At 41.3% G+C, this 18,715-nt stretch overlaps 2 protein-coding genes across 4 annotated transcripts; one reads left to right on the top strand and one right to left on the bottom strand.

Annotated features, from left to right (window-relative positions):
* Positions 1-2,546: 2,546 nt before the first annotated feature.
* Positions 2,547-5,237, bottom strand: LOC129245592 (zinc carboxypeptidase). 3 transcript variants are annotated; one of them, XM_054883858.1, is made up of 4 exons: positions 4,283-4,561; positions 4,094-4,212; positions 3,682-4,022; positions 2,547-3,603 (listed from the first exon to the last, which is right to left on the bottom strand). In XM_054883858.1, the coding sequence occupies exons 3-4, from the start codon at positions 4,018-4,020 to the stop codon at positions 2,611-2,613; spliced, it is 1,332 nt and encodes a 443-aa protein (XP_054739833.1). In that variant the 5' UTR covers positions 4,021-4,022; positions 4,094-4,212; positions 4,283-4,561; the 3' UTR covers positions 2,547-2,610. The 3 variants fall into 3 exon arrangements, with proteins under 3 accessions (XP_054739833.1, XP_054739832.1, XP_054739831.1); XM_054883857.1 differs by lacking the exon at positions 4,283-4,561 and adding an exon at positions 5,160-5,237 and having other exon boundaries at positions 3,682-4,212; XM_054883856.1 differs by having other exon boundaries at positions 3,682-4,212; positions 4,283-4,563.
* A 4,231-nt stretch (positions 5,238-9,468) lies between these two features.
* On the top strand, positions 9,469-13,321 carry LOC129245508 (diacylglycerol kinase epsilon). Its single transcript, XM_054883705.1, has 7 exons — positions 9,469-9,966; positions 10,521-11,201; positions 11,289-11,402; positions 11,457-11,663; positions 11,724-11,889; positions 11,954-12,105; positions 12,190-13,321. Exons 1-7 carry the CDS (start codon positions 9,799-9,801, stop codon positions 12,304-12,306), a joined length of 1,605 nt encoding a protein of 534 aa, XP_054739680.1. The 5' UTR covers positions 9,469-9,798; the 3' UTR covers positions 12,307-13,321.
* Positions 13,322-18,715: the final 5,394 nt, after the last annotated feature.

Raw genomic sequence — 18,715 nt, 5'->3', positions numbered from 1 at the left:
TAATTGGTTCATTTATAGATTTATTCCTAACGTTATCAATACTAAGTCCAAGTTTCTTTGCCACACCCGCTACAACAGCCTTTTTTTTAGTGAGTGAACTGGGTAGACTTCGCATACATTTTTGTACAGCCTTAGCATACGTTTGCTTACATTTGTATGGAAAACATTCAGATTCGCAATCACCAACAATATTTGAACCAGCCTCCCTGTCTTGGGTTTGGATCAACTTTTTGGCTCTTTGGACTCTCTTTTTTTCTTTTTCGTACTTCTTCCTCTTCTGTATTTCTTCCTGGGTCATGGCTTTAGTTTTTCTTTTCCTCCACTGTTTCACTCTTTCTTTTTCGTTGTTTTTGAAATCTGGACCTTTTTTTCGTTTCTCGTGTCTCCATTTTTTATAACGTGACACGCTATGGTTGTTATTATTTTCACTAATTTTCTCCATTTTTTAGTTAAAAGAAAAACTTATATGCCGTGTTCGTACGGGACAAAATTTAATGACTGAATATTGAACTTATTTGGGATGCAAACTGAAATCAATGCTTTACAAGTAAAAAGAGCACCAGTAGTTTGCTTTAAATGTAAAGTAATCGAAACAAATAAGTTACTCGGATGAGCACAAAAATAACTTACAGTGTTAAGTGCGTTCGTACGGGACATCATCGAACCATTTTTTTAAAAGAGCATATCTGCGTTGTTCATAAATAAACTTTTTTTTAATATTACGTTTCAAAACGTAAAAGTTTGTTCTTTTAACACCAATTATCAGTTTCACGCTATATGTCACACATAATGAGAACTAAGCGCTTAAACTTGACCAAATTTTGATAGAAGAAAATAAAATTTTTATGAGTTGTTTTTGTTGTAAAAAAAGATACTTCAAACTGAGGTCAAGTAAAAGGTCGATGTTTATAATAAAGATTGATATATTTTAAATACATTAACACTAATATAGTCATCTGGAAATGTAATTTGTTCGGCGGTCGAAATTTACCATTTTCCATGGAATGCTCCTGTTAACGATCTACGATACTACGGAACGGATCGCTGATGAAAGTTCATTTACATGGGTCTTTCATTAACGTAAACGTACACCCGTATCAACTGACACGATGAAACAAAGATCTACGATACTACGGAACAGAACGTTGACGAGAATTCATTGACATGGGGCTTTCATTAATTTCATCGTGTCAGTTGAAACGAGCATACGGTTACGTTGGTGAGTGTGAGCATCATAAGAATAATGTGTTTGGACTCATAATAGAGAATTAAGAATTATTTATATACACATAGCCCATAAAGTTGGCGTACACCTTACAAATACTTTTAAATTTATTAGAACACAAGACTAATTTATAATGAAAACATATTTTAAGAGCCACGCATTGTCTCTTGATGTTCCCCCTACAACACCTACACAATCAGGCATCAATACTCTCTGTTTAGAAGCACAATAAAATGCTCAGAAAGTAGTTTCTCCTTGGATGTTACCGTAGGTATAACCTCGAAGACATTTTCTAGAACCTGAGGCGACTCCCACGCACGTCATGAGGCATATCTTCAAGTACTCTACTACACCTAACGACATCCATCGAGAGACACTTACCACCCTCCTAAACTGCCGACCTCTCAATGCCGTCATCGGAGTCCAACAAAATGAAAATGAATTCTCACCAACCGCGAGACACGCGTAACTCTGGGCCAATTGCGGCCCTACGTACCCCGACGTACCTAACATACATATGTAGCATATGAAGGCACACCGCACGACACTAACCACCTTTTGACCTTCCCACGACAGTCGGTTCTACGTAACCGGAACGACCTGGATTCATATCCAGCCAAGAACTGTGACTTCAGCAACGATCCCCGTATATGTATGGGAAATGTTTATGCTGCTACAACTACAACACTAACTACTACCAAATTGCACAAACAAAATACATGTAAATTTTATTGTTAATTTAGCGAAGTCACCTTCCATGAATCCGTGTATTATAATTACCATATAACTGGGAAATGCGTTGGTACAATGCATACATAACAGTGTACGATGAATGTATAACTGTATATATAAATATAATAAGATTACTGCACATAGTGCAGCGAGAATTTCAACAAATTCGCTAAGCATGTTATTTGTTTTTTATTAGTTATCTTCCAAAGCCAATAAAAACAAAAAACGTCAAGCTATATATTTTATAGTCGTTTAACCTTCAAACTTTTCTTATCTCAATTTTACACAATTTTCAAAATGAAGTGCATGCATACATATATCTTTACTATTTGTATTCGAATTATCTTGGGATTTCGTCTCAACGAGAAATCATATACACATATACTTTTAAGTAAACGCTCGTTTTAACCGGTAGATGTCACCGAATGTAAGACGGCAACAAAAAAAATTACGCAACAACTAGTTCGTGGCAATGAATTAATGATGGGTGAGAGTTAATTATTTACTCACAATACTACTTGACTCCAAAGCAATAAAGTATGCAATGGGGGAAATCCTTTACAGCTAAAAGTATAAGTACATATACGTATAAGTTTGTGCTTTGCTATATTTTGCTTTATAATTTACAAATGCTCAAATGGTCTTCTAAAAAATTAATTGAAGTAACCCTTCTTTGTGGCTCCTTCTATGATTGTTCTAATGGCAACGAACGCTTCTTGAGCCGTAGGCTCAATCTCATTGGCAGGTAATATAAACATGTCCGAACTATCTGGTGGGCCTCTCAACTCGAAAGTGTATGCAATTGGTATATTCATTTTGCTGTAAGCCCAGTCCATGCTGCCGCCACTTGAGGGATAAATCGTTTCAATTATACTACCGCTGGTATAATTACGACCAGTTAATTCTCGTATACGCCCGACAGCATTACGACCAAACTCTTGTAAATCATCATAGTTGGATACGTGTTTTTTAGTGTAGCCATATGGGAACATAATCATTTGTGAATAGGAATGCAATGCTATATATGTTCTAATTTGCTCCTTATCCACGTGTGCCTGAAGGAAATCTGTCAAACGCTTAGTTTCAATTTCACTACCTTCACTTGGACCAGAGTAATCATAACGGCATGGGTCTCCACTAGCACCGGTGGTATTCCAGTGATCCGGATAGTTGCGATTCAAGTCAACACCACGGCATATGCCAAATAATTGCCGATTTTTACGCCACATACGGTCATGTTCGAATGTATATTTATAGCCGTCTGGGTTTACAGAAGGAAATACAATCCAGTTGTAGTTGTTTGCTAACGTTTGCACTGCTTCTTCCTTAGAGGTTAGCAGCTCGTTGATAAGGTATGTAGCTACGGCGGGTGCAATCCATTCGCGTGCATGGATGCCACTCTCTATGAAAATGGCTTTGTTGGAAGCGTTTCGTGATAGTTTTAAACCCTTAATGGGGACACCTTGCGTACTGTTGCCCATTTCAATTAAGGACAAATCTTTGGGATATTGATCTACCATATATTCCAACCACGCATAAATAGTTTTCAAATGGAAGAAGTGTCGCCAGTCGAGCGCGGAAGCTGCGGTGTCAGCGGGCAGAACTTCTTTAATATTGCGGTCGATTTTCTCCTGGAAGTTAAATGTCTGAAACGATACAAGTCGAATAAAGTAATGAACTTGTTTTCAGTATATGCGTACACTTATTTATAAAAGAAAACTTACCAATATGCGATGCTTTACCCCGTACGTCTTCAGCAAATCTGCAAAATCAGCCACTTTATGCGCGGCTACCAAAATGGTCAGTTTCTGGCCAATTTCACGCGCATGCCCCATAAAAGTTAAACTATCACTCTGCTGCTCCATTTTTTGGAAAATGTCGACGTGCTGATCTGTATCCAGCTCAACATTGTATACACGGTAGTGGTCATACCGAGCTAGATCCTCGTGTACATGCGAAAGTTTATCGGTTCCAAAGTACACTAGGGATTCCCCAGCTTCTGCTGTAGGAACAGCACATTCTCCGATTTTATTATCCGGGCTGATACTACCTTCCGCCGACATGTCTGCAATCGTAATGATCAACAATAAGAAGCCGCTTACGACCTGTGGCTTTCGTGGCCACAGCATTTCTTACCATATGTATTTATATTTTATCTTTTTTATTTTAGGTAAATAGCTACTTTCGTCTGTTTTTATCTGTTGTTTGATGAATTCTTAATTAATGTAGAGGATTAACTTTGCCAGACGAAGACGCTAAAATAAAAGCAAAACAACGGAACTCTGTAAGAATATGCCTTATTGACTTGTTTTCATAATTATTCACCGTTGTTATAATAACGTAGTCCGTTTCAAAATATAAAATTTTTTAAGCTTCGCAAAAGTAATTTAATAATTCTGAGCTAAACTCTGATTATTGTATGTACATATATACCCGTGGTCATATAAGTAGAAACGCGATATTTTTACTAGTTTTTCAAATTTCCATTAATTGTTTATAAAAATATTGTTTATCAACACCAGAGGAAATATTTTATATTAATGGCCCGCGTTTTTGAAAAAAAGTTATAGGAGTGTGGGTAGAGGAGGTATTCCATACTCTAAAAGCAAAAACCACCACCCTTAAGAAAGTTATAGATTTTAAGTTATTTGATTTCCAAGTTCGTAAAACTTACCAACACTTCTCCTAATTTGGTTACATATTTCAACAAGAAGTACTGCCAGATTTATGTAAAAGCAAATTATATATATATCTATATATATATATATATATGGTTTGTATATGTATATATACAATATATATACATAGAATATATGTATGTTTGATTGTACACATTTTAAATTTATGGTTTTGGATTTAATAGCTATATATGTATATCGTGGCAAATCCTGAACATTCGTGGAACCATAGATAATAACATGCGAAACTCTCATTTTTTGTGAGAGCGCGCCTAGGAACTCGTTTCAATACTTGGCAGCAGTTCTAATCCCTGATGAACAGCTGATGACGAATTGGCGAGCTGCCAAAAGAAAGGGCACCAAAAATAACTGACGAAAACACTTCGTTTTTTTGTTAATGGAAAAATTTCGCTTATAAATACCTATAATTGAAAAATTCAAGTAAACTGAGTTTTTAGAATTTCCCAAAGCCTTTTATATCCTTTTCGGATTCTAATTTTAATTAATCTTGTGTAAATACATACATGTATACGTTGTAATATTGCAGCGAACCGAGAAACTACGGGAACCCACTAACAATAGCGGGCAAATGAGATATTAATGGTGCTCACACTCACCAACGTAAACGTACACCCGTATCAGTTGACACAATGAAACAACGATCTATGATACTACGGAACGGAATGATGGAGGGAATTCATTTACATGGGGCCCTCATTAGTTTCATGGTGAGTTCGCCTTAACACCAGATCACGAGACAGAACAAGGCTAGGTAGAAGTGTCCAGAAGATTCGGGTTGCCAAATCTAGAAATTCTTCTTCTTCTTAATTGGCGCGATAACCGTTTACGCGATTTCAGCCAGTCGTGCTAACCGGCGCTAGTTGGACACACCAAGTGAAGCCAACTCCTTCTCCACCTGATCTTTCCAACGCAAAGGAGGCCTTCCTCTTCCTCTGCTACCACCAACTGGTACCGCATCAAATACTTTCAGAGCCGGAGCGTTTGTATCCATTGGACGGCATGACCCAGCCAGCGTAGCTGCTGAATCTTTATTCGCTGCGCTATGTCTATGTCGTCGTAAAGCTCATACAGCTTATTGTTCCATCGCCTGTGATATTCGCAGTTGCCAACGTGCAAAGGTCCAAAAACCTTACGCAGAATCTTTCTCTCAAACACTCCAAGCGTCGCTTCAACGGATGTTATTATCGGCATACGCCAACAATTGTACGCTCTTATAAAATATTGTGCTTGAGCAATTAAGTTCTGCGGCTCGTACGATGTTCTCCAACATTAGGTTAAAGAAGTAACACGACAGCGAGTCACCTTGTCTGAAACCTCGTTTAGTACCAAACCTCTCGGAGAGGTCCTTCTCAATTCTGACGGCGCTGCTGGTGTTGAGCAACGACATCTTGCAAAGCCGTATTCGTTTTGTGGGGATACCAAATCTAGATACATATTACGAGTTATTAAGCAGAGGTGCATGCGCATAGGGTATTCAGTCTAAAGTTAACGTGAGAACGTGTAAAGTAGGGTAAAACGATTAACTGTTGCAATTAAATAAAGCAGGTTGTGTTTCCATTAGTTGTGACTTTTATTTAGCAATCTAGTGATCGAACTCAGAAGAATTATTGTCAAACGTTTTGTTTGGATAAAAACGTATTGATTTCGCAACAGTATCATTGGCCAGATAAAATAATTATCAATGCTGGAATCTCGACAATCAAAGCGATTTGCTTGATTATGAGCAAGACCCAAGACGATCCTTGAGTCAGACCCTCAAATGAAGTAAACAAATTGAAAGTACTAGTGCTGCTGACATTGGTTGGCATCTAAGTATTGGAAATAAAGTAAAGCAAGTTGTGTTGCCATTAATTTTTGACTTTTCTTTGACAAGTGGTCTGGATCCAGAAAGCAAAAAACAAAATGCGTGTACGTTTTTACTTATATGCGTATAGATGACATACAGAGAACGTTAATGAATAGAGAAGTCTTAATGACTGGAAAGTGTTCATTTTCGAGGGGTACTCGTGACATACTAATATTATAAAGAGGAAAACTTTGTTTGTTTGTAATGAAGAGGCTCAAAAACTACTGGACCGATTTTAAAAATTCTTTCACCATTCGAAAACTACATTATCCACGAGTAACATGGATTACATTTTATTTTGGAAAAAAATAGGGTTCCGTAAGATATTTGGATTTTTCGGACACAAACTGAAAAAAATCTTATATATAAAATAAAGTCAACTTTTTGTGTGTATTCGCTAACCGGCCGTGTCTGCACCGAATTAAACCAAACATACACACATTGTTAAGAAGGTATTGAAGATGGTTTCCGTATAGTTTGGATACCTATTGGTGGATAGGGCTCGAGATATAGGTCAAAACGTGGACCCGGGTAACCTTCGGATGTGTATGTACAATATGGGTATCAAATGGAAGCTGTTGGTGAATGCTTTAGTTCAGAGTATTTTTCATGCCGCTCCGACTAGGGTCTCGAGATAGAGACCAAAACGTGGACCCTAGAATGTGTTTGTACAATATGGATATCAAATTGAAGCTGTTGGTGAATGCCTTAGTACAGAGTATTTTTCATGCCGCTACGTGACTGGGGTCTCGAGATATAGGTCAAAACGTGGACCCGGGTAACCTTCGGATGTGTATGTACAATATGGGTATCAAATTGAAGCTGTTGGTGAATGCTTTAGCACAGAGTATTTTTCATGCCGCTACGTGACTGGGGTCTCGAAACGTGGACCCGGGTAACATTTGGTTGTGTATGTACAATATGGATATCAAATGAATGCTGTTGATAAGTGCTTTAATACGGGGTAATTTTCATACCTATTGATGACTAGGGTCTGGAAATATATGCCAAAACGTGGACCCGCCGTGTCTTTGCACCGAATTAAACCAAACTTACACACATTGTTAAGGAGGTATTGAAGATGGTTTCCGTATAATTTGGATACCTATTGGTAGATAGGGTCTCGAGATATAGGTCAAAACGTGGACCCGGGTAACCTTCGGATGTGTATGTACAATATGGGTATCAAATGGAAGCTGTTGGTGAATGATTTAGTTCAGAGTATTTCCATCCGCTCCGTGACTAGGGTCTCGAGATAGAGACCAAAACGTGGACCCTAGAATGTGTTTGTACAATATGGATATCAAATGAAAGCTGTTGATAAGTGCTTTAATACGGGGTAATTTTCATACCTATTGACGACTAGGGTCTCGAAATATATAAACGTGGACCCGCCGTGTCTTTGCACCGAATTAAACCAAACTTATGCACATTGTTAAGTAAGTATTGAAAATGGGCTTCGTAAAGTTTGGTTGTAATTCGGAGCAGTGGCAACGGGTACAGCGTTCTTTTGAACCAGCCATAATGTCGCTTACTTTTTTAACGCTTGGGGCGGAACTGAACTATCAAATTGACAGTGTGAGTTACAATGTGTCAATATTTCTTTCTGATTTGGATGCCATAAGGAAAAAACGTAAGTGCAACATGTAAAAATTGTTTGTGAATTTTTTTGGAGTGGATTTTGGAACAGTGAATAATTTCTTACGAAATTTGAGAATTTAATGTGAAATCCGAATGAAATTATGTGTTCGTGGAAAAAACAATTTTTGTCGTTTTTTTTTTTGAAAAATATAAGTGGATAATGGTTAAAAAAGCTCCAATGCTTAATAAAACATATAAATTGAAACGAAAAATTCATGGATGATCAGGAAAAAAGACGATTGTTTATTCATATGCGTTGATTTGAAATTTACAAACAATCTTCTTTTTTTCTGATTTTCAATTTATATTTTATATTTACTCAAAAACAAATAGAAAAACAAAAAATATTGTTTATGCCAAAGCGCTTGAATAAAGAATAAAGAAATAAATAATATGAAAACCATATATTTTCTGTTCTAAACCATATCTATTCTATTTTAGTGTGCCCAGCGAAGGGGGCTGGGTTTGCTAGTCACATATAAACAGATTTATAATAGAAGCCCTCTTTCCAATGGGTGGGGCTTTAAATGAAACGTCCCCATACTTCTTGCTTACTTACTAATTCGTGTAAGATTTTATTGACGGTTATTTTAATCTCGAAATACTTTATTTACATGTCTTCTTTTCTTAATTCAATCAATTCGCCTTGTAAATAATCGGTTCGGCATTTGAGTACCAGAAGGAAATATAAAATACATGTAACTTTTTATTTTTGTACTACCGTTATCACCAAGATAAATCTATTCAAGGTAGTAGCGGTAGACCAGTTGATTTGTGTTTTTTTTCTTTGGCCGTGTACATTCGGATGTCAGCCTAAAATAAAGTTTCGAAAAGTAGTTCCATTCGCACCATAGTCGGTTGCTTCTAGCTCCAACGTAATGTGGGCTATGCAACATAGTTCGTCTTTTTCTTTTCTTGTGGCATTTCTGATTAAGAATGGTGAAATACAATGTTGCCTTCCGAATTCACAGTTTCCTCAGAGCCCATGAATAAACAAATAGAAGGAAGGGAAATTGCTTGTTTGTGAGAGGAAGAGTAGGCGAAAGCAATAGAAACTTCTAAACACTAGAAATTGTATACATACACACACACTTTCTTGTCACGGTGCCATCCGTATAAAAATGAAATAAAAATACAATTGGAGGTTTTATATTTATTTGTGCTTTGGCAATTTAACAGGCGCCATTTCGCTTTCATTAGCTTGGTTAGTTTAAATCTCACAAATAACAATACTACCAAACCATTTACTGAATTTTCAGAAACATGTAATTTCTTCTCCTTTTGTTGGTTTTGTATCGGAAAGGAGTCTGAAGTCAGACTTGTCAAAATCGGGAAAAACAAAGTAACATTTGCGGAAGACGTTACCTTCAGTATTCAATTCGCCTTGGTTATCAACATATGAGTCCAAGAATTCGCCTTGATATATGTCTACTTTTGTTTTTAATGAGAATCCTTACGCGAAATTTGACAGCTGCCAGTTTTTGATGCTTTTGAGGCATAAATCAATAAAATTTCCATGGCATATTAAAAACACGAAATAAAAGGAAGATAAAAATAGTTCAGAAAAGGGCTAATGGTTCACTCAAAATGAAATTCCAGTTCCGGAGAAGTTATAAATTGACCAAATACATGCGGGAGTAAAATATAACTTCGAAATGAATATACAACTCACCAGCTTTGAATTAAGTTCGGAGGCATTAATTGGATCATTATTGGCATTATGCGCATTATTCGTTTTTTGTCGCAGTTTATTGGTGGAAGACGTTATTTGCATACCAGGGAAAACTAAACATAGCTGGAAGTCTATCAAAATCCTGGAAAAGGCTAGTTTACAAAATATGTGCACACCCTGCGACATTTTCCCCAGTTTCGACCATTTTACTTTTCTAGTAAAAATCATATTAAAATTTTAAATTTCATGCCAAAGTAAAGGAAAAACTTGCTATGCGGTCAGAGCTTATTAAATTTGATTTTTTATAATTTTTTTCCTTGACGGTGTTGAGCATTTTATCCATTAAGAAGTACACTTCTTGGATGTAATTAAAAAACTAATAAGCTAAAGAACTGCATACCAAAAACTTTTCCAGAAATTCTAATTAAAAATCATTGAATTGTGATGAAAAGTTTGTTGAATTTCTCTGGTTTTTGTATTAAGTTTGTAAGATAGATTTATGTGGTTTTTGAAAGATAAGGAATATACTTTTATAAAACAAATGTTTAAAAACATGAAAGAAAAATGGTTAAAAACAGGTCACAATGTTGATGTGTTGTTTGACGCGGGCTGAATATACGAGCTACATTCTGTAATGTGCACATTCATACATACAACATAACATACCTTTTTATACATATACTTCAATATTATTTATTTGCGTAGGCTTGTTACTGCAATTCTTGCGAAGTCCTTCTAACCCCTTCGGCTGGTCTGTTTTGTGATTGCTGTGGCATTTGTACCCATAACGCTAACATTTGTACCAAAAAAATAGATATCACTAATCGTTGCAAAGATAAATGGCTGCGAAATGAAAAATCTATGCGCCATCTATGGGTTCGTGGCAATTTGCCTTTGGCGGTGATTTGCGCTGCCTGTAGCGACGAAATCGATTACCATGCTACTGCGGGCCTCTATGGTTGGAGGTGTGCATGGTGTCAACGCTGTTACCATAACAACTGCTACAAACATATAGATACTCGTGCAGAATGTGATCTAGGTGAATTCCGGGACATGATTTTTCCACCATATTGCATTGTTGCTGCACGTACGCGTGAGTCGGTAAGATTGCACTTAGCTGGCATCAAACCACCAAGCATTGAAGGATGGGAGCCTCTAATAGTTATTGCCAATACAAAATCTGGGAGCAATACAAGTTCGGATGTGGTATCTTTGCTTCGCGGTTTTCTCCATCCTCTCCAAGTAATGGAATTGGGTACTCGGGGACCCCAAGATGCCATGCAATGGGCAGCAAAGGCCAGTCCACGGCCTTGCCGATTGTTGGTAGCGGGTGGCGACGGAACAGTGGGTTGGGTGCTAAATACAATATACGCACTCAATATAAAGGTAACGTTATGTATGAATATATTGTATGGCTATATACATATTATAAAGAAATGAATAAAAAATACATAAATATACAATGTTTTCTAGCCTATGCCCTCAGTTGCCATAATACCACTGGGTACGGGTAACGATCTTTCACGTGTGATGGGTTGGGGACCGGAACCGCCTTCAATTTTAGATCCAATTACAATACTTAGGAATGTAAGTATTATTTTCTTATTTTATTTTAAGCAGTCTAAAAATTTTGATTTTCAGATAAAACAGGCGCGCTCTGTTAATTTGGATCGTTTCGATTTACAAATTGAGAGACTGCATTATCGCCTGCCTATTCAACGACATCCGATCAAAACGATACATGTCTATAACTATTTTAGCATTGGAGTGGATGCGCTGGTCACATATAATTTTCACAAAACTCGTGAATCTAGATTTTACGTACTAAGTAGTCGTATTTTTAATAAGGTAGACTATAATTTGTTTTGTTTATCTGTTTTATGCAGTAAGTAAATTTTAAATTTTCAGCTAATTTATTTCGGTTTCGGCACGCAACAAATTGTTCAACGCGATTGTGAGCGTATTGAACAGAAATTGGACATATATTTGGACGGTCACCTTGTAGATCTGCCTGAATTGCAATCGATTATCTTCCTTAATATTGATTCATGGGGAGCTGGCTGTAAACTATGTGGTACGTTTTTTTGTGACTAAAAATTTATAAGTACTTGAAATTTGCAGAATGTCTGTATTTGCAGATCTTAGTAACTCAGATGCAAAGACGAAGATATATAACTCTATTTCGGATGGTATGATGGAGGTTTTTGGACTTGTGTCTTCTTTTCACATGGCACAATTACAGTGCGGCATTAGCAAACCGGTGCGCATTGGCCAAGCCAAGCAAATACGAGTAAGAAAGTCATTTGTATTCATATGCAACATACATAAAATTTATAAAATGTGCTAATAAAAAATTTCATCTCATGTCTGTCAGATTGTTGTTAGGGCTACCTGTCCCATGCAATCTGATGGCGAGCCTTGGATGCAAGCTCCGGCCGACATACGCTTACAGTCACGCAGCCAAGTACGTATGCTTAGGTTTGAAAGCTAGTACAAGTACTTAAAAAGCCAAATGGTTACGCAATTGTGTTGAACTTATTTATGTTAGACCTTATATAAGGCTTCGACTCATAAGTGTCAAATTTACACGATATTACATATGTATGTATCTGTTTATAGATATGCATAAGTATGATATTAAAGATTAATTTCGTGGTATTAAATTTTAAATTAATAACAATTCACATTTCTAATTCAAAGTATTTTGTGACTTATAGCTGTATTAACAATATGAGAAATATGCTTATATAAAATATTTGCATTTATATATATAAGTTAAAGGTGTAAAAGTTGTGTAAAGCTAGAACTCCATACCATTCCACGACCGTCGTTTCTTTGTAACCGGATCTGAATGGGTTGGTGCGTGACCACCATTCGGAATTAAGAGAGGTGCGAATCTCGGTGAAACACCAAAATTTAGGAAAATTTTTTCTAATAGCGGTCGCTTCTTGGCAGGCAATGGCAAACCCCGTATTTCTGCCATTCCTCATAAAAAATATCTGCCGTTCGGAATTGGCTTAAAACTGTAGATCCCTCCATTTGTGGAACAACATAAAGACGCACACCAAAAATAGGATGAAGAGCTCGGCAAACACCCAAGGGTGTACGCGCAAATTATATATGTATATACACAATGGTTGTTACTTCCGTATTTGTATGGAATATCATGCAACAACAACATGCAAGCGTTCCTGGCTCTTCGTATTTCAGCGTTTTATTCAGTTATAAGATTTGTCGGCTGAAGTTCTAGTTTAACACTACCGATTTTGATTTCTTGTTTGTTAAGTATTAATGTTTTAAGTGAAGTTTGTTTAATGCCCGATGAATGGAACCTGAATTGTGTTAAAACATGTGAACACTACTGATTATGTACATAATTGCAACGCTGCTATATTCCAAAAATCCTCCTTATTTTACTTGAAAGGCATCATCAAAACTTCGAGATTGTAACCGGCCGAGGACTGTCACTTCAGCAGCATTTCTCGTATACGCTCGGGGAATGTTTATGCTGCTGCAACAACAACAACAAATTTCATGAATAAAAAAAAGGGAATGAATGAAATTTTCGCTTTTGCTTATATGCGGTTGGGGAAAATTGTAAAACATACTAATCTAAGTGCTTTAAATTATTGAAATATGTTCAATATATGTAGATCAGTGTGTGAGTGGTCAAATCAAATCGGATGGTCAAACTTTGTATTCTATCACCCTTGGGTATAAATATCGTAAATCACTAAAACTCACATTTCGTGTTCGACGAACTAAAGTCTGCCATCATAACCACGGCTAATGTGTGCACTCCTTAATTGTGCTTTTGAGGGATTTAGTTTCGGAAACCAGCGTGGACGAATTATTAAACTCTCTAAACCAAGCGCACAGCACCACCACGGCACTCACTGTCATAAAAACCCAGGTAAACCGTGGACTAAACCAAAACCGCCCCTGCGAGAGGACTGTCCTAGTAGCGTTGGACCTACAAAAGGCTTTCGATACAGTCAGCCACGCCACGCTACTAGATGACATTTTACAGTCGACACTCCGCCAGGGCTGAAGAGATGGACTGCGGACTACCTGAGTGGTTGTTGTTGTTGTTGTTTTTAACAGCGTAGTTAGCCCTGTCAGTGTAGGTATATCATCTGTCGTCTTCGTCTAGCTCATCTAGGGGTAGGCCCAGGAAACATGCTGTTTCGACAGGTTGGGTCCAGAGGGAGAGGGGGGTTAGATGAGTCTGATTAAGGGGGCATGTGAAGAGGTGGTTAGTGTCGTGCGGGGTACCTTCACATGCCGGACATGTGTTTGGTATGTCGGGGTCGATTCTGGATAGGTAGGAGTTTAACCTGCTACAATATCCAGAACGTAATTGTGCCAATGTTACACGAGTCTCACGGGGAAGCTGGAGCTCTTCATCTGCAATGGGTGGTGGTTGGACTCCGATTACGGCATTCACGGGACGGGAGTTCATGAAGGTGGTAACGGTCTCCCGGTGAATGTCGTTTATTGACTGTCTGAATACTGTCCGGTCCAGTAGGTCCCGGTCAGTTTTGTCCTGGAGTTCGTCAGCGTAGTCGAGGAGGTGTCTCCTGACGTGCCTGGGAGGCGGCTCAGGCTCAAGCAGGTGTCTGCAGGGGTGAAACCTACGGTAACACCCCAGCAGGAACTGCTTGCTGAGCAATTTGTTGTGCTCCGTTACTGGGAGCATTTGTGCCTCGTTGTGCAGGTGTTGTATGGGTGACATCAGGAGGCACCCTGTCGCTGTCCGAATGGCGGTATTCTGACATGTCTGAAGCTTTATCCACTGCGAATCACTAGTACCAGGCGACCAGACAGGCGCAGCATAGTTTAGAACCGGCCGGCCAATTGCCTTAAATGTCGAAAGCAACAGTTCTTTGTCCTTGCCCCAAGTGCTGCCGGCCAGCGATTTGAGGACCTTGTTGCGATTTTGGACTTTAGTGGCAATTGCGGTTGTATGCGCAGAGAAGGAGAGCAAGCTGTCAAAGGTTACACCCAAAATTTTGGGGTTATTCACAGTCGGAATTGGTGTGTCGTCGACTTTTACCTTAAGGGGCAGCTTGACCTCCTTTGTCCAGGTGGTGAAAAGGGTCGCCGTGGACTTGGTGGGGGAAAGTTGGAGGTTCCTCGCAGTGAAAAAGCGAGAAAGGTCGGTGAGGTAGTTGTTTACTTTGGAACACAGGCCATCGATGTCATTGCCCGACGCCATTATCGTGCAATCGTCAGCGTATGAGATCAGGGAAACTCCCGCTGGTGGTTGGGGGAGCTTCGAGATGTAGAAGTTAAAAAGCAAGGGTGAAAGGACACCACCCTGCGGTACGCCTTGCTTAATCTTCCTCTGCTTTGACATTTGATCTCGAAAAATCACTGACGAGTGCCGACCGCTCAGGTAGTTCGCGGACCACCTCTTCAGCCCTGGCGGGAGTGTCGACTGATAAATGTCATCTAGTAGCGTGGAATGGCTGACTGTATCGAAAGCATTCTTTAGGTCCAACGCTACTAGGACAGTCCTCTCGCAGGGGCGGTTTTGGTTAAGCCCGCGATTTATCTGGGCGTTTATGGCGGTGAGTGCTGTGGTGGTGCTGTGCACTCGTCGGAAACCGTGCTGATGTGGGGCTGGGGCCAGGTGTGTCGGGAAGAGTGGGAGTAGGAGGGCTTCAAGTGTCTTCACTACTGGGGAAAGGAGAGTTATCGGCCGATAAGACTCCCCTAGGTTGGCGGGTTTCCCAGGTTTCAATAGTGGGACCACTCTCCCTGCTTTCCACTTGTCAGGGATGATGAGAGTGGCCAGAGAAAAATTGAAGACCCTTGTGAGGTATCCTACTCCCAGGGGTCCCAGATGCTTCAGCATCAGCGCGTTAAGTCCGTCAGGGCCAATGGCTTTCGATGATTTCGACTTGTTGATGGCCCCCTGAACCTCATCACCGGAGAAGGTAAGTGGCGCACTGTCGTTCGTCAGTTTGTGCAGCCTTCTGGTAACACGACGTTTGGTTCTGTCGCCCGGAGGATGCAGTGTAAACAGCCGGCTAAAATAGCTCGCGCATCTCTTCGGGGCCGACGAAGTACAACCGTTGAAGGTGATCGCCACCTTGTCGTTGTGTTTCGTCGGGTTCGACAGGGACCTAACGGTGGACCAGAGCTTACCCACTCCGGAGGTGAGGTTACAAGTCTTCAGGTGCTCAACCCATTTAGTCCGCTTATGTTTTTACCAGTTGCCGGATCTCCAAATTGAGATCTCTTATGCGGGGATCCCCGGGATCGGCCTGGCGTAGGTGGTCACGCTCGTTTGCTAAACTGGCTGCTTCTGCTGGGAAGTGAGGACGAATGTCCTTATAACATCCAGCTGGGATGAAGCGAGCCGCAGCAGCTGTGAGCACCTTGCGGAATGCGCGTTCGCCGACGCGCACATCAGTGGGGATGGGAAGAGCGGCGAAGGTGTCCTCGGTGAATTCCGTGAAGCCGGCCCAATTAGCTTTTTTAAAGTTAAAATAGGACCGGTGATTCGCGGAAACGAAATCGGCAGGTCTCTCGATCGAGACGATAATGGGCAAGTGGTCTGATGCAAGCGATAGCATAGGTCGCCACGTTATGCTATTTATCAGACCCGCGCTAGCTATTGTTAGGTCAGGCGAGCTGCTACAATTGCCCACTACCCTGGTGGGGGCGTCGTCGTTCACTGTGCTGAATGTCGAGTCGTCTATCTGCTCTGCCAATTGCTGTCCCCTACGATCATTTGGCAGGCTTGAATGCTAAAGATCGTGATGCGCATTAAAGTCACCTACAACCAATCGGTTTTCACCTCTGATGAGCGCACCTATATCAGGGTGATATCCTGCCGGGCAGCAGGTGACAGGGGGTATGTATATGTTAAAAATTTCGAGCTCGGAATCGCCTGACCGGACAGCTATACCTTGACATTCTAAGGTGCTGTCCCTGGGGTCGATTCCTTCATCGATAAGACGATACTGCACAGTGTGGTGGACTATAAACGCTAGGCCACCACCGTTGTCTCGCTCGCGATCGTGTCTGTGCACGTTGTAGCCATCCCTGGTGATCAGAGATGACCGAGCGTGCAACTTTGTTTCTTGGACCGCAGCTATCTTGATACTGTGCCGGTTCATAAAGTCGACTATCTCGTCGACCTTGCTCGTAAGTCCGTTGCAGTTAAACTGGAGAAGCTTGAAGCTTCTCGGTGAGGTCAGTGTAATCCAGGGGGTGAGGGACGCGTGGGGTTGTCTACGTTGGACCTGCTGTACAATCCACTGTGGTTGTTGCGGCCTGATGGTGGTGGGCGGCCGCGCCTCCGGAGAAGGTAGTGGGTGCAGAGCTCTGCAGCAGGGGGCAACGTAGGCAGTTGTCCACTCACGGGTGGTGCGCAGGCCGGAACATCTCCGAAAATGGCACCAGCCACTGGAAGAATTGCATTGGACTGATACCAGATTCCGAGGTATTACGGTCTGACACACGGAACAGACTGTACGGGGGACCAGGAGCTGCTGGTTTGTCCCCGCACTGGGGTTGGAGCAGGAGGGGATAGGAGGGGTTGAAGGGGAGTTGTGTTGCTCCGATAGGCTCCTCACCGTGGAGGTGTGGGTTGTGGTGGCGGTTGGTAGTGCCGGCCTATCAGGGGGTGTTGTAGCCGTGGAGGCATCAGTCGCCTGTTGGCGGGAGCAACACGTGGCCACATACCGTGTGGACCACTCCCTGTGCGACTTAAGGCCTGAGCAGGTCTTAAGGTGGCTCCACCCGTTGCACTTATTGCACCTAACCGAGGTGGAGTTCGGGTGGAGCCGTTGATGGCAGACGCAGCAGTAGAATACCTCTGGCCCAGGGTTGGATTCGACTCCAGCCCTGAGGAGAAGTATTTGGGGCAGGTTTGCTGCGAGGGTTTGCTCCTGTGACGTAAGGGGTGGGGTGATATACGATACACTAGACAGGGCTAGTGTACTGGGGCGGCAGCCCTTGGTCGGGAAAAACCCGATTCATTCCGGTAACGTAGAACCGGCTGCCATGGGAATGCCTGAGTGGTCGTCACTCGTTGGTGATATTTCGAGACCAAACTTCAAAACAGAGAAAAATAAAGCAAGGAGTACCGCAGGGTGGTGTCCTTTCACCCTTGCTTTTTAATTTCTATATTTCGAAACTCCCCCAGCCACCAGAGGGAGTCTCACTGGTCTCATACGCCGACGACTGCACGATAATGGCGTCGGGCAATGACATTGATGGCCTATGCTCCAAAGTAAACGACTACCTCGCCCGCCTTTCACGCTTCTTCACTGCGAGAAACTTAAAACAGGATGTCTCCTGATGTCCCCAATTCAAACCCTGCATGACGAGGCTCACATGCTCCCTGTTAAGGAGCACAACAAAATGCTCGGCAAGCTGTTTCTGCTAGGGTGTCACCGTAGGCCTCACCCATGCAGACACCTGCTTGAGCCTGAGCCACCTCCCAGGCACATCAGGAGACACTTCCTCAACTACGTGGACGAGATCCAGGACAAAACAGACAGACCACTCCAGGATCAGACAGGCCATTAACGACATTCATCGGGAGACCCTTACCACCTTCTTAAGCTCCAGACCTCCGAATGCCGTTATCGGAGTCCAACCACCACCTATTGCAGACGAAGAGCTCCAGCTTCCCCGAGAGTCCCGCGTATCCTTGGCACAATTACGTTCTGGATACTGTAGCAGGTTAAGCTCCTACCTATCCAGAATCGACCCAGACATATGTCCAGCATGTGAAGGCACCCCGCACGCCACTGACCACCTTTTCACATGCCCCATCAAACCCACTCATCTAACACCTCTCTCCCTCTGGACCCAACCCGTCGAAACAGCTAGTTTCCTGCGCCTACCGTTAGATGAGCTAGACGAAGACGACCGGTAAT

Source organism: Anastrepha obliqua, chromosome 4, assembly GCF_027943255.1.
Source record: "Anastrepha obliqua isolate idAnaObli1 chromosome 4, idAnaObli1_1.0, whole genome shotgun sequence".
Classification (NCBI taxonomy): domain Eukaryota; kingdom Metazoa; phylum Arthropoda; class Insecta; order Diptera; family Tephritidae; genus Anastrepha; species Anastrepha obliqua.
Note: the sequence above shows the minus strand (reverse complement) of the source record. Positions and strands in the feature narration are given on the sequence as shown.

Coding starts and splice junctions, on each gene's coding strand:
- LOC129245508 (XM_054883705.1), top strand. CDS start 9,799: ATGAATATACAACTCACCAGCTTTGAATTAAGTTCGGAGGCATTAATT. Junction 9,967..10,520: donor CTATCAAAATCCTGGAAAAG/GCTAGTTTACAA, acceptor TTATTTGCGTAG/GCTTGTTACTGCAATTCTTG. Junction 11,403..11,456: donor CAATTACAATACTTAGGAAT/GTAAGTATTATT, acceptor TTTGATTTTCAG/ATAAAACAGGCGCGCTCTGT.
- LOC129245592 (XM_054883857.1), bottom strand. CDS start 4,086: ATGCTGTGGCCACGAAAGCCACAGGTCGTAAGCGGCTTCTTATTGTTG. Junction 3,604..3,681: donor GGGTAAAGCATCGCATATTG/GTAAGTTTTCTT, acceptor GTATCGTTTCAG/ACATTTAACTTCCAGGAGAA.